This window comes from Antennarius striatus, chromosome 3 (assembly GCF_040054535.1).
Source record: "Antennarius striatus isolate MH-2024 chromosome 3, ASM4005453v1, whole genome shotgun sequence".
Taxonomy (NCBI): Eukaryota; Metazoa; Chordata; class Actinopteri; order Lophiiformes; family Antennariidae; genus Antennarius; species Antennarius striatus.
This window is the reverse complement of record NC_090778.1, coordinates 16,706,763-16,734,626: the sequence shown is the minus strand read 5'-3', so window position 1 is coordinate 16,734,626 and position 27,864 is coordinate 16,706,763. Positions and strand designations below refer to the sequence as shown.

At 38.7% G+C, this 27,864-nt stretch overlaps 2 protein-coding genes across 4 annotated transcripts in view; both read right to left on the bottom strand.

Moving 5' to 3' along the window:
* commd10 (COMM domain containing 10) overlaps positions 1–12,893 on the bottom strand; it is a 49,578-nt gene extending 36,685 nt beyond the window's left edge. The window contains exons 1-5 of the mRNA XM_068309966.1: positions 12,750–12,893; positions 11,850–11,940; positions 10,588–10,698; positions 9,913–10,068; positions 7,206–7,316 (exon numbers count right to left, since the gene is read on the bottom strand). Of these exons, the coding sequence (XP_068166067.1) occupies positions 7,206–7,316; positions 9,913–10,068; positions 10,588–10,698; positions 11,850–11,940; positions 12,750–12,778 (498 nt within the window). The 5' untranslated portion in view covers positions 12,779–12,893. The remainder of the gene's footprint in view (positions 1–7,205; positions 7,317–9,912; positions 10,069–10,587; positions 10,699–11,849; positions 11,941–12,749) is intronic.
* A 641-nt stretch (positions 12,894–13,534) lies between these two features.
* Positions 13,535–26,981, bottom strand: ap3s1 (adaptor related protein complex 3 subunit sigma 1). 3 transcript variants are annotated; one of them, XM_068309968.1, is made up of 7 exons: positions 26,738–26,981; positions 20,891–20,982; positions 20,250–20,361; positions 20,078–20,149; positions 19,385–19,492; positions 17,447–17,478; positions 13,535–14,350 (listed from the first exon to the last, which is right to left on the bottom strand). In XM_068309968.1, the coding sequence occupies exons 1-7, from the start codon at positions 26,804–26,806 to the stop codon at positions 14,308–14,310; spliced, it is 528 nt and encodes a 175-aa protein (XP_068166069.1). In that variant the 5' UTR covers positions 26,807–26,981; the 3' UTR covers positions 13,535–14,307. The 3 variants fall into 3 exon arrangements, with proteins under 3 accessions (XP_068166069.1, XP_068166068.1, XP_068166070.1); XM_068309969.1 differs by lacking the exon at positions 17,447–17,478 and adding an exon at positions 17,967–18,008 and having other exon boundaries at positions 14,212–14,350; XM_068309967.1 differs by lacking the exon at positions 17,447–17,478.
* Between the last annotated feature and the right edge of the window lie 883 nt (positions 26,982–27,864).

Genomic DNA, 27,864 nt, shown 5'->3' with positions numbered 1-27,864 from the left:
CTGATTTTACAACCCTAATATGCATAATTTTGATTTTATCATTTTTTAACATTTTTGGCAAAGTTCTATTATGGCTGACTGTATTTAGTTTGAACCTTTATGTTAATGAAAACAAGATATTTGGTAGTATTTCTTTTTATAACCCTCATAATCAAAAATCTTAATCTATGCTGCTGTCTTCAAAGTAGTAAGTGCCTCCTCACTCATAGCTGTGACCTGATTGGTTTTTTTAATATTAAGTTTTATTTTTAATTTTCATTGAGATGAAATGATTCCCCGCGACCCGCTACAGCAGATAAAAGCGGCTAGAGGATGAATGAATGAATGAATCGTTCTGATTGCCTGTTCTGCTCAGTCATGTCTCTGAACACTTCCTCTGTGGACTGAAGCTGCTGTTATGCTAATGCACTGTTTCCACTATGGTCCCTGTGTAGACGCAATGAAACGTATTAAGATAAAAACATTCAATTGGTTTGGATGATCACTGAGAGATTGATGACGATTTGTTGATAGAGGCGGAGGAAGCACTCTGTATCCTATCATTGCATGTCAGCTGACAACAATTTCAGGCTCCAAACCCACTCATTATAATCATTATTTCAAGAAAAGAAAAGACCTACGTCTTATATTCTTTCACTGTCATTGTATCCTGTCAGAGCACGATGCAGGCAGACAAAGACAACTTCTGTCAACATGGCACATTTCAGGAAATAAAAGAATCATAATAACACAACAATAATAAAAAAAAAACACTTAAAAATCCAGACTTGTTCAAGAAGTGATTTTATATTCAACCATATTATTATAGATATTTGGCGTTTTAATAAAAAAATCATCTCAATCCTTTTTACCTCATGCGTGCCTATCAGCCAACTTTCACTGCAATGAATGGATGTGATTTGGCTCTGCAAATCTGCAATCAGTGGGTCTTGTTTAAAATAAAATGGATTTCTCACCCTCGCATAGTTCAGCCAAGAGGCAGAGCAGCCACTCTAAAATAAACTCCCAACAAAAAAAACAAAAAAATTAAGAAAGATTTTTTTTTTTAAATCTGCACATCGGGAAGTCGTGGTCTTAAGTGCTCTTTTCTATCATTATCGGCTAAAGAAAGATGTTACCACATTATCAGAGGATTAATGATCACTTCACATACTGGGCAAGGGGGAAAAAATGCTAAATAACCAGAGAGAATTAAAAGCTGATCACAGGAGTGAGAGGCAGAAGAATAAAGGCGGTTGTTAAATCATTGAGATTTAAATGGGAGTTGCGGTTGGAGTTGCAGGGTTGATGGAGCTCCTATCTGGGTGTCAAGCATGTACCGTGGGTGTGCTAAACAACATCCAAGCATCCCCAAATCCTCCAGGCGCCTTTTGACAGGCAAAAGAATCCAGGAAAGGGACTGGACGAAGAAAACACGAGAGGAGGTTCAGGGGGGTAGGGAGACAGATGGGGGAGATAGAGAGTGTGTAACAAGGACAGAGAATCAATGGGTACCCCCGCAAGCAAAGAAAAGCCATGACATCATCGTATGGCAAGGAGCGAGAAGAGAGGGAGAAGGAAGAGAGGAGAGTACCCACAGTCACCCATTCTGCCTCTCGGGGCCCATCCTCTGGAATGGATAAGAGTCGAACAATGCCCTCTCAGTGAATGGGATTCCAAATCCCACTGAAGAAAAACAAATCACCAGTGGGAAAGGGAGAGATGCAGAAAGAGACTGAGAGATGGAGAGGGAAAGAGAGACCCTTAAAAACATGTGAACACAAAGCAACAAAGCATCTTGGGACATGTAAGGCGAGGCAAGTAGAAATTGAGACAAAGTTGCTTTTGTTCCTCCTTGATGGTGGGTGGCTTGGTGTGAAGGATTTGAACGAGGTAGCCTTACATCAGAGCTCTCCGATATATTGATTGGACCTTGTAATCCCTCAAACGATGAGTGGAAAAGTTGGATCTACCCGAGGTGCAGTGTTTGTTGGGTTTACATTACAAGAGCATGTGGGAGGCAGGAACAAGGGTTTACGTAATTCGCCGTGGAAACAATGAGCTGTGTTCAGCCGGCTTGCTGCTCTCGATGCTGGGTTGATGGATGCACAAGGCAAGGAGGGATGTTTAGGGAGCCTCTGATCACAGCACCTCCTGACATGAGTCACAATGAAAGGTTTCATTGCATCCCCATCACAAGGTGTTAATAAATGAAGCCAGATTACACTAGCAGGATCCACAGTTTGTGCATATGTGCACGTTTCAAACAAAGAGCTTCCATTCCTCCGTGATTACAGCACTGAACAGAAAAGATAAAGTAGAATTACCAAAATAAAAAAAAAACTCTTTCATGTCTGATGCTTTGATAACAAAAACATGCAGGTTTCCGCAAACTAGAATTAGTGGACTTATAATGCAGAGCTAGCTGGGGAAAACTTGACACAGAAATTTCAAGCAGCAGAAGAACGGAAGATTGCCTCATGAATAAGTCACAAATAAAAGAAAAGAAAGAAAAAGCTGCTTCATGACATTTATTTTTGTGATCAATGAAAAGGGAAGATGCTGGAAAAAGACAGTGCATATGTTTGAGTAGAAAAACTCAATTGTGCATGTGTCAAAGAAGACAATAAACTATGATGCTTACAGACGTTCCTCCTATGAGGACGTGAGATACAGCCGGAACTGTTATTTAAAGCTCGCTGTTATGGAACACATTCTGAAATGTTTAAACCTGATATCCGTCAGGAATATCGAGGAAAATAAATGTTTATAACAGCTGCAAGAAACTTAACATAGAACTGAGTGCTGTTAGTTTGCAGTTTTATTTTGACTGAAAAAGTAGTGAAAGTGCAAAAGTCAACCAAAAGGAATGATCCAGGTCCAGGAGCAATATCTGAAAGTCTTCAATTTAATGTGAGGCAAAACACTGTATCTCTGGGTGTACCTGGGTGCTGACCATGACCTTTAACCTTTGGGTAAAGGGTTGGAGTGAGACAGCAACTGTTTTGTTTTCATCATTAGCACAAAATATTTTTGTGTTTAAGGCTCCAAACTGCTCATTATAACTGTCCTTGTATTTTTCCTAAATCCAAACTAAAGTCATTTGCCTGAGTGTGTGTGTGTGTGTGTGTGTGTGTGTGTGTGTGTGTGTGTGTGTGTGTGTGTGCGTGCGTGCGTGCGTGCGTGCGTGCGTGCGTGCGTGCGTGCGTGCGTGTGCGTACGTACATGTGTGTGTGCTGGAAGGGAGTTGGGGGAGCATCAAATGTATCTGAGAACACACAAAAATGAAATATTTGCCATTTGGCTTTTAATTTTTTTGTCAATCTTCTAAGACTGGATTTACAACAAGTGATTGGGTGAAATTGTTTTCATTGAAACGTAAGTAAATCCAAGTTGTTATCAGCAACTTTAGTGCCACAGTAGACACACCACAAAAATCTGTCAGCTGCATTTAGGACATCTCTCCCTTGTGCAATTTCAAACTCAAAAGAGATTTGCTTTATCAATTTTCATCAAGTCTGTCTGAAGCTATCAGCCAAACATATACTTTGAAGTCCCAGCAAGTGTTTAGAAGCTATATTAGCTCTCTAGCTCCTTCCTTGAGCCTTTGCGGCCTCCTGTGTAAACAATTAATATTGAAATCGGCGGTGGCTGCCTTGCAAGTGGATGTTCTGTATTATAAATGTCAGCCAAGCCTTAGTCGGCAGAGCAGTGGCTCGATCTAATGACACAGGATGGAAGAACAGGAAGAGAGAGAGTCGTGACTGTCAATGGATTTCTACTTTCAGATTCATCAAAGCAACATCAGAGTATCTGCTTACATAAGAAGAAGATGGATATTGTGACATAAAGGACTAAACGATGGTGGTAGAGATAGACATTAATGGAGAACAGAAAGAGTGAAACGGATCCACTGTTTCCACACGCCTGCTTTTCTTTTCTTCAGAGTTCAGCCACCACATGCCTAAAAAAGCTATCAGAAAAGAAAAAAATCTTGAGGCATTAACACTTTATAGACCTAAGTAACTTTTGATGAGTTCACTTTTGCATCTTGCTCGCAAGTCAAAAAGGTTGGGCAGCACTGACACAGATGATTCCTTTTGCATATTTCTTTGACTTACAAGAAATGTGATGCCCGCAACCATAGATGTATTTCCCTGAAATGACTGGTCAATGCCAGGCTGTATTCTAAAAGAATGGCAAACAATGATTGTACAGAGCCGCTTTAAGTACTACTAAAAATAAAATATTCCCTTATTAAAAGCCTCCTTATTCTCTTTCTGCCTGTCATAGTCTATACCCGGAGATTTTATGCACAAATTAATGATGCAACTGAATATATTATTCATGCTTGGCTGCTAATTCTGTGGCCAAATATTTTGAAATATGACTAACAGTCCTGGAAACGATTACTTCAAACTTATATTCAATGTTTTATAATGTTGCTCTACTTGTTATTCTCTATGTGTTTTATAATATTCAGTAAAACAAAATTTAAGACAAGGATTGCCTTAATACTGTCAAACATGTTTACTTCATCTATCAAAAAATCTTCTCAAACTTAATTCTCTGTAATCAGTCATAAATATTAACATCCAAGTTGAAAGGATGTACTTTGGCATCCATGTTCAATATTGGCATTTATTCAGAATCAGAATCCTTTATTATTCCCCCAAAAGGGAAAATTACTTATTGACACTGAACTTATCTTGACTTTTATCCCCTGGGTAATCATGTATTTTTGTCTCCTTTATCTCAAGGGAGGCTGAAAAAAGCACAGATACAAAGTGAGGTTAAACTAAAACAATTAATGCAAAGATGTGTTTGAGACCCAACCTCTGCAGACATCCCCTCACAATTTTGTGTATTTCAAGGTCTTTGCAGTTGGATGAATTAAATCTGGTAATTTACAGTCTGGCTGATATACTGAGCAAACACACTGAAAAAATAAAGATAAAAGTAATTTACACAAAACTTTTTTTTTCTCTTGCTCATCATTCCCCTGTTCCTCATATACCTCATACTTCCCATTACTTTCTCTAACACCATCATCTCTTTCCTTCTATCTACTTTTCTATTCTTTTGTAACTTCTCTTCTTACCACTAACAGATTACTTCAGCCCTTTTCTGCCCCAGTCACTCCCTACTAGATAAAAAATATGCAATGTGCAACAGGCTTTATGTCTTGACCAAACAAGCTCCCTTGCAGAAATCGCCATCGTCCTCCTCCCCAGGAAGAGTGTTAACGAAGCAGGAGGCTAGTCAGATGGGAGAGCCTCTAACACTCCACTTGGGTTCCAGAAATCAATAATGTACAGACGGTCACCATCACCACTCTCTCCTACTCTTTCATTTTCTTGTCTTTATGCTCCCTCATCCATCATTATTTTATGCTTGTGTCATTTTCCCACACTCTATATATCTCCCTTTTCTCTACCCAGATCATTATCACCTTTAACCCTCTAATTCCATGTATTATACTCTTCTCCGTCCTCTCCTACTAAGTGTGCTATAAATCTGTGTTGTAATTAGTACGTTGGTGGCGTTTGAATTTTGTTGATATTCACAAATAATATACTTCTTCCCAGAAGTTGCTCTGACAAATTCTCAGAGTTCGGAAGAAAACAAAGCTGCTGTTGGGAATCTCAAATCACAAAACAAAGGTAGAAGTAAAAAAACAAACAACCCCCCCCCCACACATTCACATTTAACATGAAGTTAATTGAGGTATCCTATCCATCTACCAGATGCTTTAATGCCATAAGAAAACGTTCCAGCTTGTGACACAACAGCGCCCCCTGCAGCTGAACAGACAAACTGTACCCCAGTGATTTTACTGGAAGTTGATCACTCTACACTTTTAACAGGCCTTGTGTTAGCCCCGAAGCTATCTCCTCCCACAAGGGAAATTGTGTAAGTGGATTTAAATAAATTAATACCTCTTTTACAAGCCTAGGGAATGCACAGCAGAAAATAGTCTAAAACAAACAAACAAAAAATCCTACTAGTGTTGTGTTCATAAAGATGAAGAAAAATCTTTTTTTTAAACTCACGTTTATAAGCCAACATATAGGACAGCACCAATTTGAATATGTCATGCTTAATTCCACGTTTAGGCTAAGCCGGGCATTCTGCAGGGACTGAATGCAAAGCAGTGTGCAAGAAAGACAGTAGACTAGTCAGCTGGAACAGCTATCCAGGCTCAGGGGATAATCAGTCCCACCATTTTGAGACTAAAACTGATTAAAACAAAACCAGTCAAATGCTTGAAGGCCATGACTAAAAACTGTAGTATCCATGCCAACGAAACTGTGGTCCTGGGCAGCATTTACAATTTGCATGTCTCATATATTTCTCATAACATCAATTGCATGTGATTAGTCTTATCTTACATCCAAGAATGTGTTCACATTTTTTTGAAGAATCCCAACATTCATTCTTTGAGGAAATACTAAATTCTAATCACAAAACCTTTTAATTTGAAGCAGAAGCTGTCTTTTGACTTTTTGCCCCGTTTTACTAAAGCAGCAGAAAAATTCTTCTCCCAATGGAAGGGGGGGAGAAATGAGTGAAGGAGGGAGGGAGGATCATGGGGTCTTGCCTATTAGGATAACTATGCTGATTTAGCTAATTGGGATCCAGAAAACCTCAACTGAATAAAAATTAATACAAACAGGGTCCAGGAGGTTTGTGTCGCGTTAATCAGTTTGTGTGTGTGTGTGTGTGTGTGTGTGTGTGTGTGTGTGTGTGTGTGTGTGTGTGTGTGTGTGTGTGTGTGTGTGTGTGTGTGTGTGTGTGTGTGTGTGTGTGTGTGTGTGTGTGTGTGTGTGTGTGTGCATATAATATAGTTAGCAAGTATGGCTATTGTGCATTACTTACAGTACTTTCTAATTCTAGCTTCTAGAGAACGAAAAGCCCCAGGAGGTTTCATATAACAAGCTCCCTGATCTCTGGTCTTCACACTACAGTTACCCTGGAGCCAGATGTGCATCAACCACAAAGTCAAACTAGACCCCAGAGGAACTACCATCTATTAACTAAGACAAGCAGATCATAGATGCAGATCATTGGCAGAAATAATGAATATCTCTCTAATCAGTTGATGTGTGTTTTTTTTTAGTACTGTGTTACAAAATATGAATGAATGGTACAATATGTAAACCAAAAAAATGTTAGTATCTCTGCAGAGTGTGCATTTAAGTGTGTGTTTTTGTGTCTGGTCACACCTCAGAGTCTTCATTTTGTAGTCCCAGTTGAAGGACAGTGCTGGGAGACTTCAGTCTGGCCTGGCTGGATTGGGCCATCTGCAGGTTCAGCTGCCAGCCAACATACTCCAACTGAAACACATCAATGGAGCCAGTCTTTTCTTAATATCGACAGTTTTCACATTGCCACTTAATTAATACCCCAGAGACATTTTCAAAGAATCTATTGAAAAACTGTCACATGGCACATTTCCCACAAAACAACAGTGGAGGCAGATTTCTGAAGAAATGTGTGTTTTCCATCTATTATTATCATTATAAGCTCATTACCTGATCATTTTTCAGAGTTTTTTTTTAATATTTCTCAATTTTTTATTGGGTTGTGAATGTGAAAAAACTTTGAATCACTGCTTTCAATATGTACCCATTAAATTACTTTTATTACTGAATCATTATAAATCACAATGCACATGCGCACAATGCACTGAAAATCAAACTGACCATTGGCATAGCTCCAGATTTATTCAAAATGACTAATTGACTAATTTATAACACTTTTCAGTCCTAAATTGTTTCACTTCTTGTACTATTATAGGCTTACTCATCATAAATTGCATTCACTTTTGTCTGTCCAATTTAAGAAGTTGCAACTTCAAAACCAGTCCTACAAGAAGAACACATTTGTTTAGATGGAAAATGGCTCTGCTTAAGTTATTGCCTTGTTTGCTGAATGTGCTGAACAATTAGAAGTCACTGCATCAACACACCCACAGTCATTACCATAAGCATCACAAAAACTTTGCTTGATCTGCTCAAAGTTAAAATTACCTTATGTAAAAGTTGCAGGTTGTCAGACTATTATTCTCAGCGGTAGCAGGGTAATAGATTAGCAGTGCTAAATCAAGGCAAAGCAGTTAGGTGTTTTATGATGCAGAAGCCATAATAATAAACCATGTGTGACTTATATGGCCCGGATGTTTCCACAGCATCTGCAGACAGGTGTGAGATGAGAAAGGGCTGGCCCACCGTATTCACAGCTGCAACATCCACACTGGTATGCATAAACATCACAACTCCATGATGAGTTACCCTTCTTATTTTTTCACCATGAGCAAAGTTAAAAAACAGGAATAAAATAAATCAATTCAATCTGCATTTCAATGGTATTCTGACTAATATGTGAAAGACAGAGCATAAAAAAAGTATCAAATGTGTTTTAGTTTGTTGTTGTTCCATCATATGGTGACATCTTATAATGTGTTGTCAATCAAAACTGCTATTTGCAAGACGAGTCTCGGTAAACGGAACTGTTTACTAAAGCAACGTCTTGAGTTAACTGAATGACTGCCAGTGGCCAGCTTTAAAGCTATAGAATCAAGCCCAGTGAGGAAATTTGAATGGGAGGTGCACTTTTACAATTATCAATTTATATTTATTACTTTCATTATTAATAATTCATAGATGTGCATCAATACTGAAGTCTTGCATAATTGCTGTAAATAAAAACAGTCCTGATTTATTGATCTCAGAAGTCTCAGAGCTCTCAAACAAATTTTCAAAGAACTTACTCATTTGCATTAGATGAATGTTGGTCATGTTCGAGGTATTATATATTAGATATTACTTGGTAATATGTAGATTATAGTTATCAATACAACGAATTAACCACAAAGCATACTGCAACTGAATCTTATTTTAACTGTATAACATGAAACAGGTATTTGGAGTTGAGGTAACAGTGGCAAAGAATGACACACTTCACTTATGTATGGCAGAAGCAGCAGAGATGCATTCATTGTTTGTCGGGTACTTGAACTGCTCATTTAAAGACAAGCAAAGTCTAAAAAATGACTGACACAATAAATTGGATGAGAAAAGGGTCATGTCAGTACTATGCAGTCTCTTCAGTGATGCTACAATTGTGCAAAGCCAAAAAAAAGAGCAGACACCTTCTGCCATCAGCTACAAACTCATGGGGGAAAGGAGAATGACTTAAAAGACCTCAGCAGGAGTATTGTTTGATGGATGAAAACAGCAACTGATGCATACATGCAGCTTATTTATTCTAATTTATTCTGTGTTTGAGCTTTAAGGAAAACCAAATTTAAAATCACATAACAGGTGAAAATGTCAGACTTATTTTTATTTTATATAGGAAAGGGAAATTAATAGTACACTTTTGTTAGTACTGTTAGTCAATCATACATACATATATATGTTGTGTGCAGGCCCTGTAACACACATAGACAAGGGGCCTGTAAAAATGCAGTGGGAGGTAGAGCGGCGGGCAGCTCCTTCTTTGTGTGCCCGAATGAGCAACTTGTAAAGGGGGGCGACGCCTTGCTCAAGGGTGCCTCGGCAGTTCTCGGGAGGTTAATACAAACATATAGTGAATCGACCGCCGTCAGGTTAAGTTATTTTTGTGTGAGTTAATTCTTTTTGGATTACCATGAGTTCTGTCACTGCTCACAGAATCTTGATGCTAATTTTAAATGTTGTTCTTCTCTATGAAGTGATTAAGCAGTAACACTTCAAGTACCATTTCTTTCAGATTCAGGGGCATTAACTGACACCTCCCACTGTTAGCTCACACTCTATGAGGTGGCTGGGCAGAAGAATCGAACCACTATTCTTGGGAACATTGGACCCGCTCTACCGCTGAGCCACTGCCGCCCCTAGAGATGAATTAGTGATGAAAAACAGTCAAAGACCAGTTTATTAGTTTTACCTTCTTTGGGGCGAATATATTGTGCTTCAGTCTGTCCACCAGCTCCTGTCCAGCGGAGGCCCAGGCCTGAGAGAAGACCTCAGCCTTGTCTGGGTTCAGATGAATGGTCTCCAGCTGTTGCTGCAGAGAGGCTGGCTTTACATTATGATACACTGCCTAGAAACGAGACAAGACGGTTTAGCATAGAAACGCTTTAATAAATGCTATCATTATTTTACAGGATGAGTAGAACAATGTTTTTTCTCCTCTTAACGGTTATTACTAACATACACCTCAATATTTCTTTAGCACCACAATTCAAATTACAGCAGTGACCCCAGCTGGACAAAGTGGTTCAACACAAACTGAAACATTTTCTTTTTTAACTTCATTTAGAGGCTTCTTATCATGTTTATCAACATATTAAATCATTAGTAGTTTGTAGTCTGCTCCTAGATACAACATACAGTACTCAGAGACTGCGGTAAGGGATTTTTTTTTTATGCCTGGCAATTAAAGCATTATGTGCACCTGTAAACTGTATATCAGGAGGAGCCACACTATTAATCCAAGTAACAACAGTCCATTTGAAATGGTCACTTTAGAATATCAGGACTACTCATAAAAAAGTGTGCATTTAAATAAAAAAAACACATCTGGTAAACCCTCCAATGACTTCAGATGACTAACCCTCACCTGCTCTAATATAAAGGCAGCAGTTTCCAGGACTAGACTGAGAGCCTGCTTATCCAGCGAGAGAGCAGTCTGAAGCTTTTGCTCCTCTTCTTCACTGAATGTCCGCTCTCCCTGTGAATCATACATTGAAAAATTAATTTTTTGAAATCCTGAAATGCATTTGAAATTTTTGACAATCAGTAACTTTTCAAATTCAGTACGATTTATACAGCTTTAAAAGAAAAGTATATGTTAAGGGTACATTTATTAAATATATCCATTTAATTTAACACTGGACAAAAACAATGGAATATAGTCTGTAAGATTTAGGAACTTTGTAGGCAAAAAATGTATTTTATTACAAAAAACTTCAGCAATACTGAGCAATGATAATGAGCACATTTCATTATTAAATATATTGAGAATGTTTTCAGAATTGAATGTTACAATAAATAAAATAAATTAATAAATTACAAGTAAATTACTGTATAGCATTACAAAATAATTTAACTTTAGTTACATTATGGTGCCTTACCTATCGAAAATAAATTGTGTAAAAACAGTAAGTCACAGCAATTACAAACTAGAACCAAGGCATTCAGACCGCAACATCCCGTGACACCCATGAATTGAAAATTTTACCCTGACCTACTTTCATAGGTCTCTGGTCTAGTTCAATTGATCAAACCACTAGCTTTGATCTATGGTCTTACTTACCCTGGCCTTCTCCCTCGTCTTTCTATCTGATCCGGTTCCTGAGTGTACAAAACTTGAAATTTGACCTTAATCTAATTTTCTCAAGGTCAAGGTCATCATCTCATTTTCATCCTCTTTGCCACCCGAGGAATGAGCTTTTTGTTTCATCTTTCTATCTGTAATGGTTGCGAAGATATTTGGTGGACTGACAAACGGACAGACAAATGAACACACGAACACTTACAATACATTTACAATACATCACCGCTTCGCGGGATGTAATAATGATTTACATTACATTTAAATAAGGAATCTATGTACCATAAAAATGTCGTTTATACAACAAATATGTAAAAACATAAATTGGAAGGAAGGAAATGGTGGGGAAGTGAATGACACCTTTAGACATCCAGCTACGTCGTGTGAACAGCCTTAAAAATGTACATACGTGCAATCATTAGAGCCTGACTGAAATCCGACTCATGCTCCGATAACTCATTATCAATTCACTGCTCTCTCATAAAAGCTCTCTCAAATCTTCAAAGCCTCTTTTCTTTGCCACAGATAACAATGCGTTGTCTCTGCACCTTCAGATGAAGCTTTTGAATGATGCGGGAGATCAGTCTTGAGAACTTGCTTACATCTATCACGTTGATGAAACACACAGCTTCTTTTATACTGTTGGGAAAGAGGAGATGTAACAGCAATGCAAAATGTACTTAGATCTCTTAGTTTAGAAATAGAATAAAAACTTTTGTTCCAGACAATTATATACATAGAAAGCTGTCACTTAATATACCTGAATACAACAAGTCTAAAGATTTTGGCAGCATATTCAATCAGCAAACAAATGTTTCAGTAGGTTCCTGTAATACAAATATTCTTCATGCAAAACTGGTTCACATACTCATAAAGTAAAAACGTGTGTAGTAAAGTCACAAATCTAATAAAGTATACCACAAACCTTTACATTTGAGCATGCAATGCATGTGTACTACATGCTTCTTTCTGAACAATTTACTTTTGGCTAAAAACGTACTTCCAAGCAAGATCATTTTGATAAAAAATAAAACTACTTGAGTTTCAATAAAACACCTAGTGGTAGTGATGCATCCATAAAAAATGTAAACTTATTTTTTTGTTAATGTGCAAACTATAGTCAACAGTATTATTGTGTGAATGGATTGATTATATTACTCATTTAAATCTAAAACAGTCCTTAACATTAACGGGACCGGATCACAAGCATTATCAACATAGTTTGTGACATTTCGCAGGAAAATCGGCCATCGTTTTTTCTGTAGAAATCATCATCGAAACAGAGCTGCATGTTGGTCATTGGCTATGAACGCCGCAGCTTCATATTACAGTCATTGCTTTCTTACTTCCAGGATGAATTCATTAGGCATCAGGAAAGTACAGGTAGCGAGACAGGAAGCAAATAGAATGATTCTATCGCTCAGAGAGGAAAACTAAACGCTGCCCACCTTTGTGTTTCTTTTATTATTGAAGACATTGTTGTCTGTTGTTCCCTGAAAAGTATAAATGAATATAGAAATGTTTCAAGTGAGTAGCATCACCCTCCAGTCAGTCCTGCTTCCTGTTGTCACGGGACGGATCACGTGACAGTCAAAGCTGCGCAATGACGCGCAGTGGGGAGAAGAAAAACAAACACGTAAAGTCAATCAAAAGATTTAAATGGCAACTCGATAATGTAAACTCGAACAGATGAGCGTCAAAATAATCAGTTTATTAATATTATAAGAAAATCAATAAACACAGGGAAGGCTATTCGAATGTAGCTTGTGCAACACAGCCGCAAAATGAAACTGAATTGGAGGAGTTGCTACGGAGTAACGGAATGGACAAACAGGCTCCAGCAAATTCGTGAAAGCGAAATGTTATTACCGTAATTGCGGCTACAATTTTTCGTAAGTACTATTTATATTTTTCACACTTACTTTTATGTGCTAGCGCTTTTTTTCCAGTGATGTTTCAAAAATATGGCTATTTCGCGGTCGCTCAAAAACATTACGTCTGAATTCATAAACGGGCCAAGATCAAGTCTGCAAGTTTTTTTTAAGATTGAGAAATAGTTATTCCAAAGTCACATTTGATATTATAAGTATAAACGTTGTTAAAAAAAAAAAAAAGAATCGCAAAACCCAATAAGTAAAAATGTTGTATGTTTATGTACAGTAGAGAGGAGAGAGAGCATTTGTTTCAGTACTGTATTGCATTACATTTGATGAAACAAGACAAGAATACAGTCTGAGTTTCCACAGTTTATTATATCGAAAAACAAAAGAAAAAAAATCATGCACTGACTGAAATTAAGAGATATCTTTAAAGACATGATAAATCATTTAAAAATACAAATAAGACAAAAATAATTTCAGCATATATTTAATTCTTTATAACAGCATATCTGCAATGAACCATTATTTTTACTTTTTGCACTGATTATACAAACAAGCTATAATTTATGCTTTTTAATACTGTAACACACCTGTTCAATTGGATTTGGAACATTTTAAACTTTTTACTTCATTGATTGAATTCTCTATTCTGGAAAACTCAAACAAAAAAGACTGTCTTACACTTAGTACCAGCTGCTACAGTCTATAGTTTTTCGGTAAACACGTCAGTGAAAAGCCTTCAGGAACAAACTGACACAGATCTGTATAGTAGCAGCTAAATGTCAAAGGGAAACCCCTAGTGAGGCAGAAGGAATGTATTACTGATAAACATTTCATTTCTCCTTCTTACAAATAAAAAAAATGGAAAGACACTTTCTTGAAAAAGAAAAACAAAGAAATAGCAGAACAAAGTGTTGGCTCACACAGTACCTTCAAAATGTATAGTTTGGATAAAAAGTTAGTACCAGTAACTTGAGGTTTTGGTGACTGCATCATGGTAAACATTGGCTGACATCTGCAGGTTCAGGACCTCGCTGCCACTATTTGAAGGAGGGTAAATTTGGCACTTTTATGCTGATGTCACCAATGTTGATGTTTCTGGGCATTTCCGGGAGATTCATGTTCTTTACAGCTGATACCGCACGAGCAGGCGCACCTGCAATACCGGCCTACAAACATACACACATGCGCACACACACACACACACACACAAACACACACACAACGCACACACACAACACACAACACAAATGGAGGGTTGATAAGATAATATCAGTAAATCCAAAAACATGCTATACATTACAACACTGAACACTTAACATTAGACACACAAATGCACACACACACAGTGCTAAACAGTATACTAGACAAATAATAACAAAATGCAAAAGCACTAACGGCTACTTGGACAGACAAAATGTGCAAATGTACATTCAGATGCCTTCATAGCGTCATATGCACATGCATTATTTAGTTCTGTAATGATTTACACTACAACCAGAGCCAATTATGAATCAACTGTGAGAACATACTCTACTAGACCATCCATTAATTTTGGTGTATTGAGCAGTATTGGTCATTCATCAAATGGACAGAAGGCAGCATTGTTTCAAAAGCAAACCCACTGGATTTGGTAAAGGTAAAAATGTAAGGAGAGAATTGGGTCAAGCAGAAAAAATGAATTTGAATATGAAAATGGAAGTGAGGATTGAGTGTGTAAGTATGAACTGAATGTATGCATCAATTTTAAACGTCACCATAATACAAGTCATAATATAGATGATTCTGTATTTCTAGTGGGTTGAAGTAATTGAATTACTACATTATACAATTTTAGTCTAGATGCATATCTGGGAACAGAGGAAGAATAATATTGAGTCATTTTCATCTTTATAGATTTAACCTGTGATGACATGAGGAGGCTGTAAGACTAACAGGAGTACACTACAATGAGAGGTCTATTCATAGTTACAGAGGAGGTGCTACTCTCTAACAAAATGAATCTCAACGTGAAACTGTATCAGAGCAATTAAGACATTTAAATGGGAAAAATCAAGGTATTTCAGCTTTTTGGAAAAATAAATATATCTAGAGAAGTGATGTTCCCATCCAAAGCAGGAGCAGACATTTGAGAATCATTGCTGTTAGAGATCCCCCAACTAAATCTTTAGCAGAAAGACCCAAAAATGGCCAAAAGGCTTAAAACACAGAGCTGTATGGTCATCGCCTCTGACACACATGGAAAAAATCTCACTTTCAATGGACTGTTTGTCTTGTGGACATTCCTCACTTTTCTAAGAATCACGAAGTCTTATGTTAGCTGGAAAGATGACCGTGGCGTTAACGGAGAGGAATGCTGATGTAACACACGGGTTCAGTATTCAAGAGTTAGACTCTAGATATTTCCACCTCAGAGTGAGAGTCAAAGTCCATAATGGCGAGTTTTTTAATCAAACGCTGGATAACTAATACTGCCAGAAATGGAAACACCCACTGTGGTTTATGGTGTTTAACTTTTCAGTCTGACTGTAAGGGATGAATTTCATTGGTTGAAGATAAAACTGTTTGGTTACTGGGTGAGCCCTTAAAATCAATAGTTAATTATTTTGATAATACACCTCTTTGCTGTTGTGTATATCTGAGTTACCTGATACCAATGCCAGCTCCACATGGGAAATAGACCACAGGCTGCAGGTGCTTATCTTTTCTTTGCACTAAGACTGAAACCAGTGAAGCATCTAGCATGGATGTGTAGGTTGATTAATAGATAGACTGATGGATGGATGGATGGACGGATAAATAAACAGATAAATAACTTAATTACTTCCTTAATTAATAACTCATACACCTACTAGCACCCCTAGTGCTCACAATTCGACAGGTTATACACTGTATCTCTATTAATCTTAATATACCAAAGGATAAGATGAAAAATGAGCAGGGGTTTTGTGCCAAACAATTTTTTCCAGGACAAATTAATTCCTGTTTCTACTGGCCTGCTTGACAGCTGCTTGTATCCAATAAATTCAACAAGACAAGCCATTTACAGCTTTTGCAGTTTTACACATCAAAACAGTTATCGCCTACTGGTAGCCCACAGGCCAAATCCAGATGACAAGAGGCTTCCATTAGGACTACAAAGCCACAAAATTTATCAGAACATGAAAAACTGTTATATTTAGTTTTGCTATCGACTAGATTTCAAAAAGGCCCAACGAGGCTGGTTCCGCAGAGCTTCCTGGTTCCTTCAACTACCAATAGGGTGGTAATGAATACGAAATGAGTCTGGTGTTGCGTACAAACGGTCAGCATTGATTCTGCATCTGAGTCGTGCATTTAACAATCACACATAAGTCGTGTCGTGAATGTTCAGAATTACTCAAATTCGGGCCCCTAATCACCAAGTAGTCGCCCAAAAAAAAAAAAAAGCAAAAATGAGAAAAGTACTTTTGGCGGAGGGGCGGCGCGGTGGCGCAGTGGTTAGCGTCGCCGCCTCACAACACGGCGGACCCGAGTTAGAGTCCCGCACTGTGCGGAGTTCACATGCCCTGCCTGTGTCTGCGTGGGTTCTCTCCGGGTTCTCCGGCTTCCTCCCACCTCTAAAAGCATGCGCTTCAGGTTGATTGGCCGGTCCAAATTGCCCATAGGAATGAGTGTGTGTGTGCATGGTTGTCTGTCTTTGTGTGTGGCTCTGCAGTGCACTGGCGTTGTGCCCGGAGTTTCCCCCGCCTCACGCCCTATGCCACCCAGATAGGTTCCGGCTCCCTGTGACCCACTGCGGCGGATACAGCGGTGGTAATCTGAAGATGACTGACTGACTTTTGGCGGATTCAGTCAGCAAAGGTCAGAAAAAATGATCCATAGGAAACAAAGACACCTGTTGGGCTGGAAAAACTTCACAATGCAGTGAATTACTTGGTGATAAAAAAAAAAGTTTATTTCTGAGACAACTTCAGTCCTGTTAAAATATTACCCTTTATGTAACAAAGGGTATTCAGTCTCCTGTCTGCACATGTTTGTTATGATAATAAATAGTTTTGCTAGTTTGAATATTTTGTCTTTACTAATGCAGTCTAGTAGACGTACACAAAAACAGACAAACTTGGTTAAAGATTAGTTATGCTAAATTTAAAAAAAACACGTTACTGGAAGACTGTTAGAATTTTTAAATTTTGTTTATAAAAAATGTGAACCGAACTTCAGTCTGGCAAAAAGCAGGAGCCCGTATTTGTAGGTACCACAGCAGGGGAGGACGGTCGACCTACCGGACCTCTTGGACCCTTTGAGCTGACAACCCCTGTATTCAACAACGAAGATATAAACTGTTAGCAAGCAAGCTTTAGAGGTGCTGATAGGCAATGCGTTTCACCTTTGGACAGAGCAAGACAAGCGATTTCCACACTCTCAGCTGCCACCAGTTGCCAAAGATAGCTGCATACTGACCAAACACGCAGTAACACTCCTTTCACCCACCTCCCAACAGGGTGCTAATTGCAATGTAAAGAAAAATCTTGAAAAACCTTTCATGATCCTAGACTATCTATCTATTGGAATAGAATATATCCTACAGCAGTTGTTTTTATTGTCCAGTCCACCACCTACAACTAACCAAAAACAAGTTTTGTGAGCTTTAAAGATTTTGAACATTTTTGGGTCTGCCATCAAAGATCTTTACTGTATGTTAGTAGTGTCAGTGCTATTACATGGACGACCATATGTAGAGACTTGAAGGGGGAGTAAACTTCAGTTAAGGTTACAGTACTGGGTTGTAAATTTTATCAGTACCTGTGTCTACCTGTCCTGCCTGGTAGACTGAAAGATAAACGTCTGAAAAGAGAGAGAAGAATGGGAAGAACTAGACAGGGTCAGGAAAAAAGGAATGAGGAATGTTAAAGCAGATTAAAATAATTACAGTTTATCTTCATAGAACGAAAGTGATAGGACCTATCATAGACCACAATTCCCCGTTAAAAATTATTTAAGGCTTCTCCAACAATTGTTTTTAGAGCAAAAAATAAAGCCGGGATTGAGAAATTTTATCTAAAAACACATCCGCCACTTAATTAGACTGTTTCAAAGGTGCATAGTTTATTCTTTGTCATCCAAAAAATTCCCTTTTAGTGGATACAGCCAATTTGAATTAACTCAGTCTGGTAACCCAGTCTGTGAACATGACAGGCAGTCTAGGGTAGGTCCAAGAGGGAAAGACAGAGCAGCTCTGATGATTGTAGATCAGCACAAGACTGCTTAGAGAACATCAACAAAAACAGAGGATTGTGTAGGGTTAAAAGCACACAACAAATCTCAGATCATTAGAAAAGGTATATCTTGTTTACAGTAAAAGTGAAAAAAAACCCCAACAACAACAGACCTACTAGCACGAAATTGATGTCAGCCAATTCTAACCCTCCACCACTATGTCATATAACCGAAAATACAGCATTTCCTGATTTCCTGTCAATTTTCTCACATAAAAGTAAAAACAACTTCGAACAACATTGATTCAGCTTTTAGACACTATCACTGTGCATTTTGAGTAAAAGCAGAGCCAGATTATTAGATTATTGAGAGAAATTATTTCATGAAATTGTCTCTGGCTGTCTGGCTGTTTTAAACATTCCCATCACTAAATGTTCATTTGCTGGCAGAAGCAGTGTGGAAAGCAAAGCAATATGCTTGTAAAGATTAAATATGTAAGCAAAGATGTTGGGTTTCAGATGCTTACGAAACACATTAGAAAACTATTTATCCAACATTACTACAATGACTGTACAAGTAAGTTTATCAACTCCTGGAAAATAAAAATGTAAAAGACAGCCTGAAATTGCCCTGTTATTGTTAGCAGGTGTCAAACCTATAGTTGTTAAATATAAAATGGTTATGGGGCCATTCAGTGGTAAGAAATTCACAGTGATACAGTTAAGTGTGCATAATATGACAAGAGATGACTGATACCGTACTTTACCAAGGGACACAGTTGAGGAAATGTGAAGAACCTGTGTTCAAAGCAGTGCAGCAGTGAGAGGAGGAGCCAAAAAAAAAAGGGCACAAACACTAGAGAAAAGTAGGAAGCATCCACAAGGTCACCGAAGGTTAGCATGCAGGGTGCACCATACACACATGCCTGCATTCTGTATGCCATATCTCAGTATGGAAAGAGAATGAAGTCATCGGACTGGCTAGCGGGACAAGAACTGGCTTACCTCAGACTTCTCCATTTTGTTCTGGGCATCCACCTGTGTGATGATTTCATTCATGTTGGTCTCCAGGACCATCCCGCCCATCACCATCTCTGCCAGAATGTTGTGGACCTGAGAAAAACAAAAATCCATGTTCTCAGTCAAAGTGATGTCAAGGAGCTTCAAGAACAGGGCTGCACTGCTCCTCTTACCTATGGAACTGTATTTAGTTTAGTCTGTTAGCTGGACTTAGGCAAATCTACAGGTTGGACATGAAACTTTATTGGAGGGTTGGGGGTATGACAAGGAAGAACCTGTTAAGTTAGATATAGCCAAAGGACAGATAGGGATCGGGGACTTTTAAAAGAGTTTGGAACTTGCAAGATTGGGTTTTTTGATTGTTTCTGACACAAAAACTATATGGCAGATGACAAGGATACGTGCCATGAAAGAAACCAACAGATTAAGGAGTGGGTACAAATAAAGGGACAAATACCGGCACATGGATTTATGTCATAAATTCATGACACAAGTCATACTTCTTCATGCATTAAAGTATCATGAGAGAGTGACACACTACTTAAGATACTACTTTGTACCCTTATGCATAGGCCTCTCAGGGAAAACAATAATCATTTATCTGGTATCAGTAACACTATAGTCTCCCCTTTTTTATAAATGTTTAAAAAAGCAAGTGGATATAAACCCGTTTCCTACCTTATCTACATGAAAAATTAAGTCGAGCTCACAGACATTCTCAAAGCATTTGTCCAGCGTTTCCACAAATACCTAAAAGGTGAGAAGTTATTCAACAAAACACATAAAACAGACCCTAAGCACACATTTCTAAAGGTGATATTGGATACACAATGGTTTCCCGGTCCGTTACCTGAATTAAGTCTAATATTCCTAGTTCGCTCTCTGAGGAGTCGACACAAAACACAAAGTACAGAGTAGCATAGTGTCTGTAGATCAGCTTGTAGTCTGACCCTCCGATCAACCTGAAACACAGGAGACAATGAAACATCACACCAGTGCCTGCTCAGAATTGAGTGTGTCCTCATGTAATTAGCAAGTAATAAACATGTTATGATACAGAAACAGAGAAATTTCATGCAAGACACGTCAAAATAAATAAAGATGTTGGTGTTTATTCAGTCTGCTACTGCTTTCGATGGAACCTCAATCTCTGTGTTGACACACCATGTGTCTTGAGCAACAGGATATGAGGCCTGGTGTAATCACTTGCTCACAAACAGGATAAAGTGATTCCTGTAATAGTTTGAAACATGCAATCATTTAGCAGCTGTCTGCCTGTAATGTATAGTCTATTGGTTTTTTATAACCATTTAGCTTCAGCATCCAAAAAGCCCTCTGAGCTTTGCATTATTTAATTCCTGCGATGCTCCACTGGAGTAAATGTTCTGCTTGAGTATTTACTTCTAGTGACATCAGACTTTGAATCGTTTCCTATAGCTTTTAGGCTTCTGAACTTGCAGGTCAAGTTAATGCACTCCGAAACCAACTTACATTCCACCTTCTAAGAAATTGCAGACATTCTCGTCTCTTTTTGAGACCAAGTGGAAGGTTTCCCTGATGATCTGTTGCTCTGTATCTTCAGTCTGCAGGATGAATAGAGGACATAGAGATTATTTTAAAAAAGAAGATAATAAATGTATCGTTTGCTCACTCATAGCTTCATTACTGGTTCCCTTAATCCCTTTATGTGTATTGGTTCTGAGTGACAAAAACAAGTTTTAAACAGCAATTACACATAATGAAAGTGTGCACAAGATCATTTCAACAAACAAGTTGAGGCGCAAGTAGGCTTACTGTAATGCCTAATGGATGAGATTATGTTTAAAAGGAGTGTTTGCAAGCATCAGTCTTCAAATTCAGAATAAAGAAGCTTTCACTGTCATTGTAAGGGCCGCACACAGAAGAAATAGGAGCACTACTCCTCTTCGGTGCTAATGTACAAATATGAAGCACAGAATATAAGACGAATGACAATCTTTAAAATCCATAGATGAATCTCAACGACTGCAGCAGTCGTTTCAACTTAGATCAAGTTTAAGCGTATCAAACCTGAGTGTTTGTAGTTTTTTTGTAGAGTTTTATTCTAACCTAAAAATCATCAACTCAAATACAACAGTGATTAAAGTGTTTTGTGAAGCTCAAATACTCAACCAGTCTCTCCAAACGGAGCCAATGTCCCCCTGGGGTGCTTAAAGCATACAAAGAGATAATAAGCGGTCTGGCGTGCAGCTGGCTGGAGGACTTAATCAGTCATGTGACTTGGACCGACATAGTTTAAAGATAGGAGAGTCTAAACTCTAGCAGAATCTTTTAATCAATCAATCAACAGACATTTCAAAGCACTTTTACAGAAAGAGAAAGCCAACAGAACCCTCCAGCATAAGAGACAGGGATAGGGAAAAACTTCCTCATTGAGGAAGAAACTCCAGGCAGGACCCAGACTCTGGTCAGCGCCCATCCACCTTGACCAGTTGAGTAGGAAAAGAAATACAATGGAGAAATACAGTTGAGGTAGTAACAAGGCAAGGGAAAGAGAGACAGAGATATGAATGGCCATCTCATTAATGTGTATCCGGTAAGACTTAAATTGGACTCTGACTTCTATTGTCAGGTTCAAGCAACCTAGAACATTTAAAACACACTTGCAAAAAGGAGAACACGACAGTTTATATTTTTTACTCGCGAGGAGAATGGACAGAGATGTGCTCGGTTACAAATCTCCAACCCGAGTAAATTAGCAGCCTGACATTAAAAACTAGTTTAAAAATTGTTTGACACACAGCAGCAAATAGCTGCACCTCACCTCCGACTGGACTACCGATCGATCGAAACAATATTTAATTAATAAACGCAGACGTCAGAGCTTAAATATCTGCTTCGAACTTCAGATCAGGAAATAATCCACTCTGTTCGCACTGACTGCACTCGTAATGAATTTAACCAGTTTTTAATGTCAGGTTTTTTAATATGCGTGTTGACTTCTTTCTAAGATGGTAAATTGATCATGTTTCCTTGATGAGGCTCAGAATGGTTTATTGACATAACAATAGGGGCCATTCAAAGGTAGTCAGGAAGTCATGAATGCAATCAAGACTGTCTGAGCAGCGTGGCTCTGTCTAGTGGACGGATTGTGCAACTACAGCCGCTGCAGTTTATCAAATAAATTTTATTAATTTTTTATTGTGTGCACCTTATAATCCGGTGTGCCTTATATATGAAATAAATTATAAAGCAAACAAATTATTGAGTTTGCGCCTTATAGTCCAGCGCGCCTTGTAGTGTGAAAAATACTGTAAATTAAATTACAAGAACATTAAATAGGAAAACTTAGATATACAAAATGTTTGTACTCACTGAAACAGCTGTTCAAACTGCTTATTTAAACACAAAATCTGTTCTCCTTTCATTCCTTAAGAACACTCCGTTAGTTAGAACAGGTAAGCAAGTTCACATTAGCTAGAACAGGTTACATAGTTCAGTTTAGCTAAAACAGGTTAGCTCCTTCAGGGATTGGACCCTCCTCTCACTAGAGCTTCTCTTCAAATGTGTGCCTGCATAGCGCCGCCTTCTCAAAGTGAGTATCCAATCACGTCGCCAACTCGTGATCTGATTGGCTATCGCATCTGTCTGTTAACTATACGTTCCCTTTCTGGGCTTGCACTAGCCATTCGCCACTTCGCCATAGACGAAGTAAATTCCAGATTGGCTACAAGATTTTTAGACTGTGTAACCACAGTGCCATTCTTTTTACGAAAAAAAAGCTAAAACTTACAACTTTTTCGCTCGCTAGCAGCGCTCGCTATTTCTGCTAGGCTACTTCCGCTAGCGAGGGATGCTAGCGAAAATAGCGCCGCTATTTCCGCATGCCGACGGAATTTGGCCGAAGCATGATGACGGAAATAGCCAAAGTGACACGAACGCTCCCGATCATTAAATATGCACTCGGGTCATGACCTCCTCTCGTCCAATGAAAAACAAAAATATTGTTTTTTTACAAGCTGAACCCGCGAATTGGTGTACGACAAGGTGAGGACAATCGATCAAAAGAATCCAGTGTTTTATAGTAGAGTTTGTGTTAAAGTCCTCATTAATAAACAAATGGTGAATGCTGAGGGGGGGGGGGGATCATGTTATTGAATTTAAAAATAAATAAACTATGGCATATCAATGGTGTTGGTGGTAGTCAAAGTTAAAATGTCTTCTGGTCTAAGTAAAACTTACAAGTAAACATTGAGTAATATTTTGTATGACTATCTTCACATAGTGAATTGAAGTTTTTAATTGTGGAATCTCACATTTATACCTGCTTTAAGTAGGACAGAAATAAAGATAGTTCAGCTTGAACTGTTGACTTTAGTGTATTTTTGTAGGTAAACTGAACAGAAGATTTTCTCCTCAGAATGCAGGAAAACAACCCCATTTTCTAAAAAATTTCCCGGGGGAGGCCCCCCGGACCCCCCCACGTCGAGCATTGGTCGTCCACGTGCTGCACCACTGTCTTGGACACAGAGTGCGGCTTTTTGTGGAAATTTAAGGAAAATGCATTAAAATATAATTAACTTTTATCGTAAATATCATCATGATTTCTGGTTATGTTAGACCAGCAGAGAAGGCCTTGCTGGGCCTGACCGCCCACCACTGACAGTAGATTATAAACTATTCATTTCTACAATGCTTATAAATACTAGATGGGGCAAAAGTAAAATAATAATAAAAAAATATATATAGATGTGGCTTAGAATTCTGTGACTGAAGAGACTCAAGTAATCACCCACTGCATATATCATTACCTTCCATCTATGATACAGACATCCAGTGTGAAGGTGACATCTGTTTGAGCCGTAGAACCAGAATCGCAAAACTCTTTAGTGACGCTTGCAGAGTGACAATTGATTGCAAGTCGATTTCTGCGTTGTGAATTTGCATAACATTAAAATAAACTCAAGAAAATTCAATGTGTGAGATGGGTTTTGCAGCTCACGGTGTGATTTTTTTTTTCCTGCAAGCCAGTAAGCTAACACTTCAGCTTTTATACTAACAGATGCTGTCAGACGGTGTCTATGTATACACATCTTGTAATCTGATCAACTGTAACTCGTCCTGCTGAAATACAAATACAGCGTGCCTCTTGCGATATACACTCACCGGCCACTTTATTAGGTACATCTGTCCAACTGCTCGTTAACATTTAATTTCTAATCAGCCAATCACGTGGCAGCAACTCAGTCCATTTAGGCATGTAGACATGGTCAAGACAATCTCCTGCAGTTCAAACCGAGCATCAGTATGGGGAAGAAAGGTGATTTGAGTGACTTTGAACGTGGCGTGGTTGTTGGTGCCAGAAGGGCTGGTCTGAGTATTTCAGAAACTGCTGATCTACCGGGATTTTCACGCACAACCATCTCTAGGGTTTACAGAGAATGGTCCGAAAAAGAAAAAATATCCAGTGAGCGGCAGTTCTGGGGGTGGAAATGCCTTGTTGATGCCAGAGGTCAGAGGAGAATGGCCAGACTGGTTCGAGCTGATAGAAAGGTAACAGTGACTCAAATAGCCACCCGTTACAACCAAGGTGGGCAGAAGAGCATCTCTGAACGCACAGTACGTCGAACTTTGAGGCAGATGGGCTACAGCAGCAGAAGACCACGCCAGGTGCCACTCCTTTCAGCTAAGAACAGGAAACTGAGGCTACAATTTGCACAAGTTAATCGAAATTGGACAGTAGAAGATTGGAAAAACGTTGCCTGGTTGGATGAGTCTCGATTTCTGCTGCGACATTCGGATGGTAGGGTCGGAATTTGGCGTCAACAACATGAAAGCATGGATCCATCCTGCCTTGTATCAACGGTTCAGGCTGGTGGTGGTGGTGTAATGGTGTGGGGAATATTTTCTTGGCATTCTTTGGGCCCCTTGGTACCAATTGAGCATCGTTGCAACGCCACAGCCTCCCTGAGTATTGTTGCTGACCATGTCCATCCCTTTATGACCACAATGTACCCAACTTCTGATGGCTACTTTCAGCAGGATAATGCGCCATGTCATAAAGCTGGAATCATCTCAGACTGGTTTCTTGAACATGACAATGAGTTCACTGTACTCAAATGGCCTCCACAGTCACCAGATCTCAATCCAATAGAGCATCTTTGGGATGTGGTGGAACGGGAGATTCGCATCACGGATGTGCAGCCGACAAATCTGCGCCAACTGTGTGATGCCATCATGTCAGTATGGACCAAACTCTCTGAGGTATGCTTCCAGCACCTTGTTGAATCTATGCCACGAAGAATTGATTACAACAACTGAAGGGATTTCTTTAGAATTCACTGGAGTTCAAACTGATCATTACTGTTTAACATGTTATTTTACACTTAAGTCAATGGAGAAATTAAACAGATGCTCCAAAGCTAAAATAAATCCCAAAAAAATGTATGTTGCTCATTTAGATTGAGGTTTCATAATGTTTTAAGATTATCTCTTCAGCTGGTTTGCTGAAATTTCCATCAGCATCTATTTAAGAAGAACCATGCAAAATCCCATGACATTGTAAAATATTGTTAAGATGCTGCCTAAAAATATTTGCAATTACTTTCAGCAGATATAGAATGCATTTCCCTTTATATGTTCTGTGCCACAGGAGAATTTGTCTGCAATCACACCAGTATCAAAGAAGGGACAGCCAGCCATCCTGGAGATCCAAATCCAATTATAAGAACAAGCCAACAGAGCTTATCCAGTAAATCACATTACATAACCTAGTATTTACTGAATACGTGAAGGTTTTTGTAACTGAGCAGGTAGGTAAACCAATTGTTAGTCAACTGGAGTTAATTCGTCCGGTGGTGGAGGAAGGTTTGGAGGGCTGAGCACGAGTTGCTCACAAGGGCGTCATCAGGGGTCATGTGACCCAAACAGCGCTCACTTCACTGAGCCCATCAGCACAGCCGGATCCAACATGAATTGAACTGGGTTTAATCCAGTTCCTACAGGCTCGGAAGGAACGCAATAGCCTCGCTTCGGCTTGCACGCCTTAAATTATTCATGTTTTAAGAGGACATGGTGGTTTCAAATGGACAGCTTATACAACAGGTTTGAAACAGTAACATACAACCGTTCCATCTGTAAAGTACACAAACCTTTCCTTTCAGTCATTTTTGGAACAATATTACACGTGCAGCTGCAAATGTTTTTTTTTTTTTTTTTAATTTTCATTATCTAAATGAAAAACGTTTATTAAAATCCGTGTCAGTCGAAGTTTGACATCTTTTCATTTTTAATTTTGTTCCATCAATCACACAACGCCAAAATATGTGAATGAATAAAACAAAATATCACGTTACTCACATAATGCTCGTAGAATTTGGAAAGCCTCGGTTTCCCGTGGTTGTTGAATATTAAAATGGCTTTTATCATGACTGTAGCTGAACTTCGGGGGGACAGAGATGGATCGGTCTCCGACAACCTGCGGTCCGTCAACTCCCGTGAACCCAGATCAGACCCGGATTCAGGGCTAAATCCCGTCTAGTTAGTAGGTTAATATTGGTAGCTGGAGGCTACACGCTACTACTGCTTCATCCTCTCTACGCGGAAATGGTCCACGTCAAAATAGTCAGTCGGCTCCGCCCCCCGTACAGCGTCCGCGACGGGTCAAACTTAATCCATTCGCGTTTATTAAATTATGGATTTTAAACGCATCTAACACCGTAAAGTGCTGTTTGTTGAGTGATTTTTATAAAATTATTCTATCAGGCCCAAATGAAGATGAAAAATACTTTAACAATACAGTACTTTTATAATCTCAAGGGAAAATTATTTACCTCTGCGCAATACAATACAATCATACAACATACATTACACAAGTATACAGTATACACAGAAAAAAAAGCACGCACAATACATTAACAAGGCAGTCACAGACTGCAACATCCTGTGACAGCCCTGAAGCCAAAATTTGGCCCTGACTTTCTTGCATCGGTCAAAGATCAAAGCTAGTGCTCTGACTTACTTTCATAGATCAAAGCACTAGCTTTGATCTATGGTCTTACTCACAGTGGCCTTCTCTATAGTCTTTCTATCCGGTTCCTGGGTGTACAAAAGTTGAAATTTGACCTTGACCTACTTTTGTCAAAGTCAAGGTCATCATCTCGTTTTCATCCCCTTTGCTGCCTGAGTAATGTGCTTTTTGTTTCATCTTTCTATCTGCAACGGTTGCAAAGATATTTGATGAACACTGACAATTACAATACATCACCATTTTGAAGCGGGATGTAACAAATATCACCTTCAGTGTTTTTGGTTTTTTTAATAATCCCTCTTCCACAGCTTGATTATGTATCTCCTTATTGGAAAATGATGTCCTTTTAATGAATGGTTTAACTGCATTTAATATAATGACTTAGAGCAAATGCAGTAGATTTCAGTGATTAATTTACAAGATAATCTCCAAATCATTATCATTTACATTGCAATTA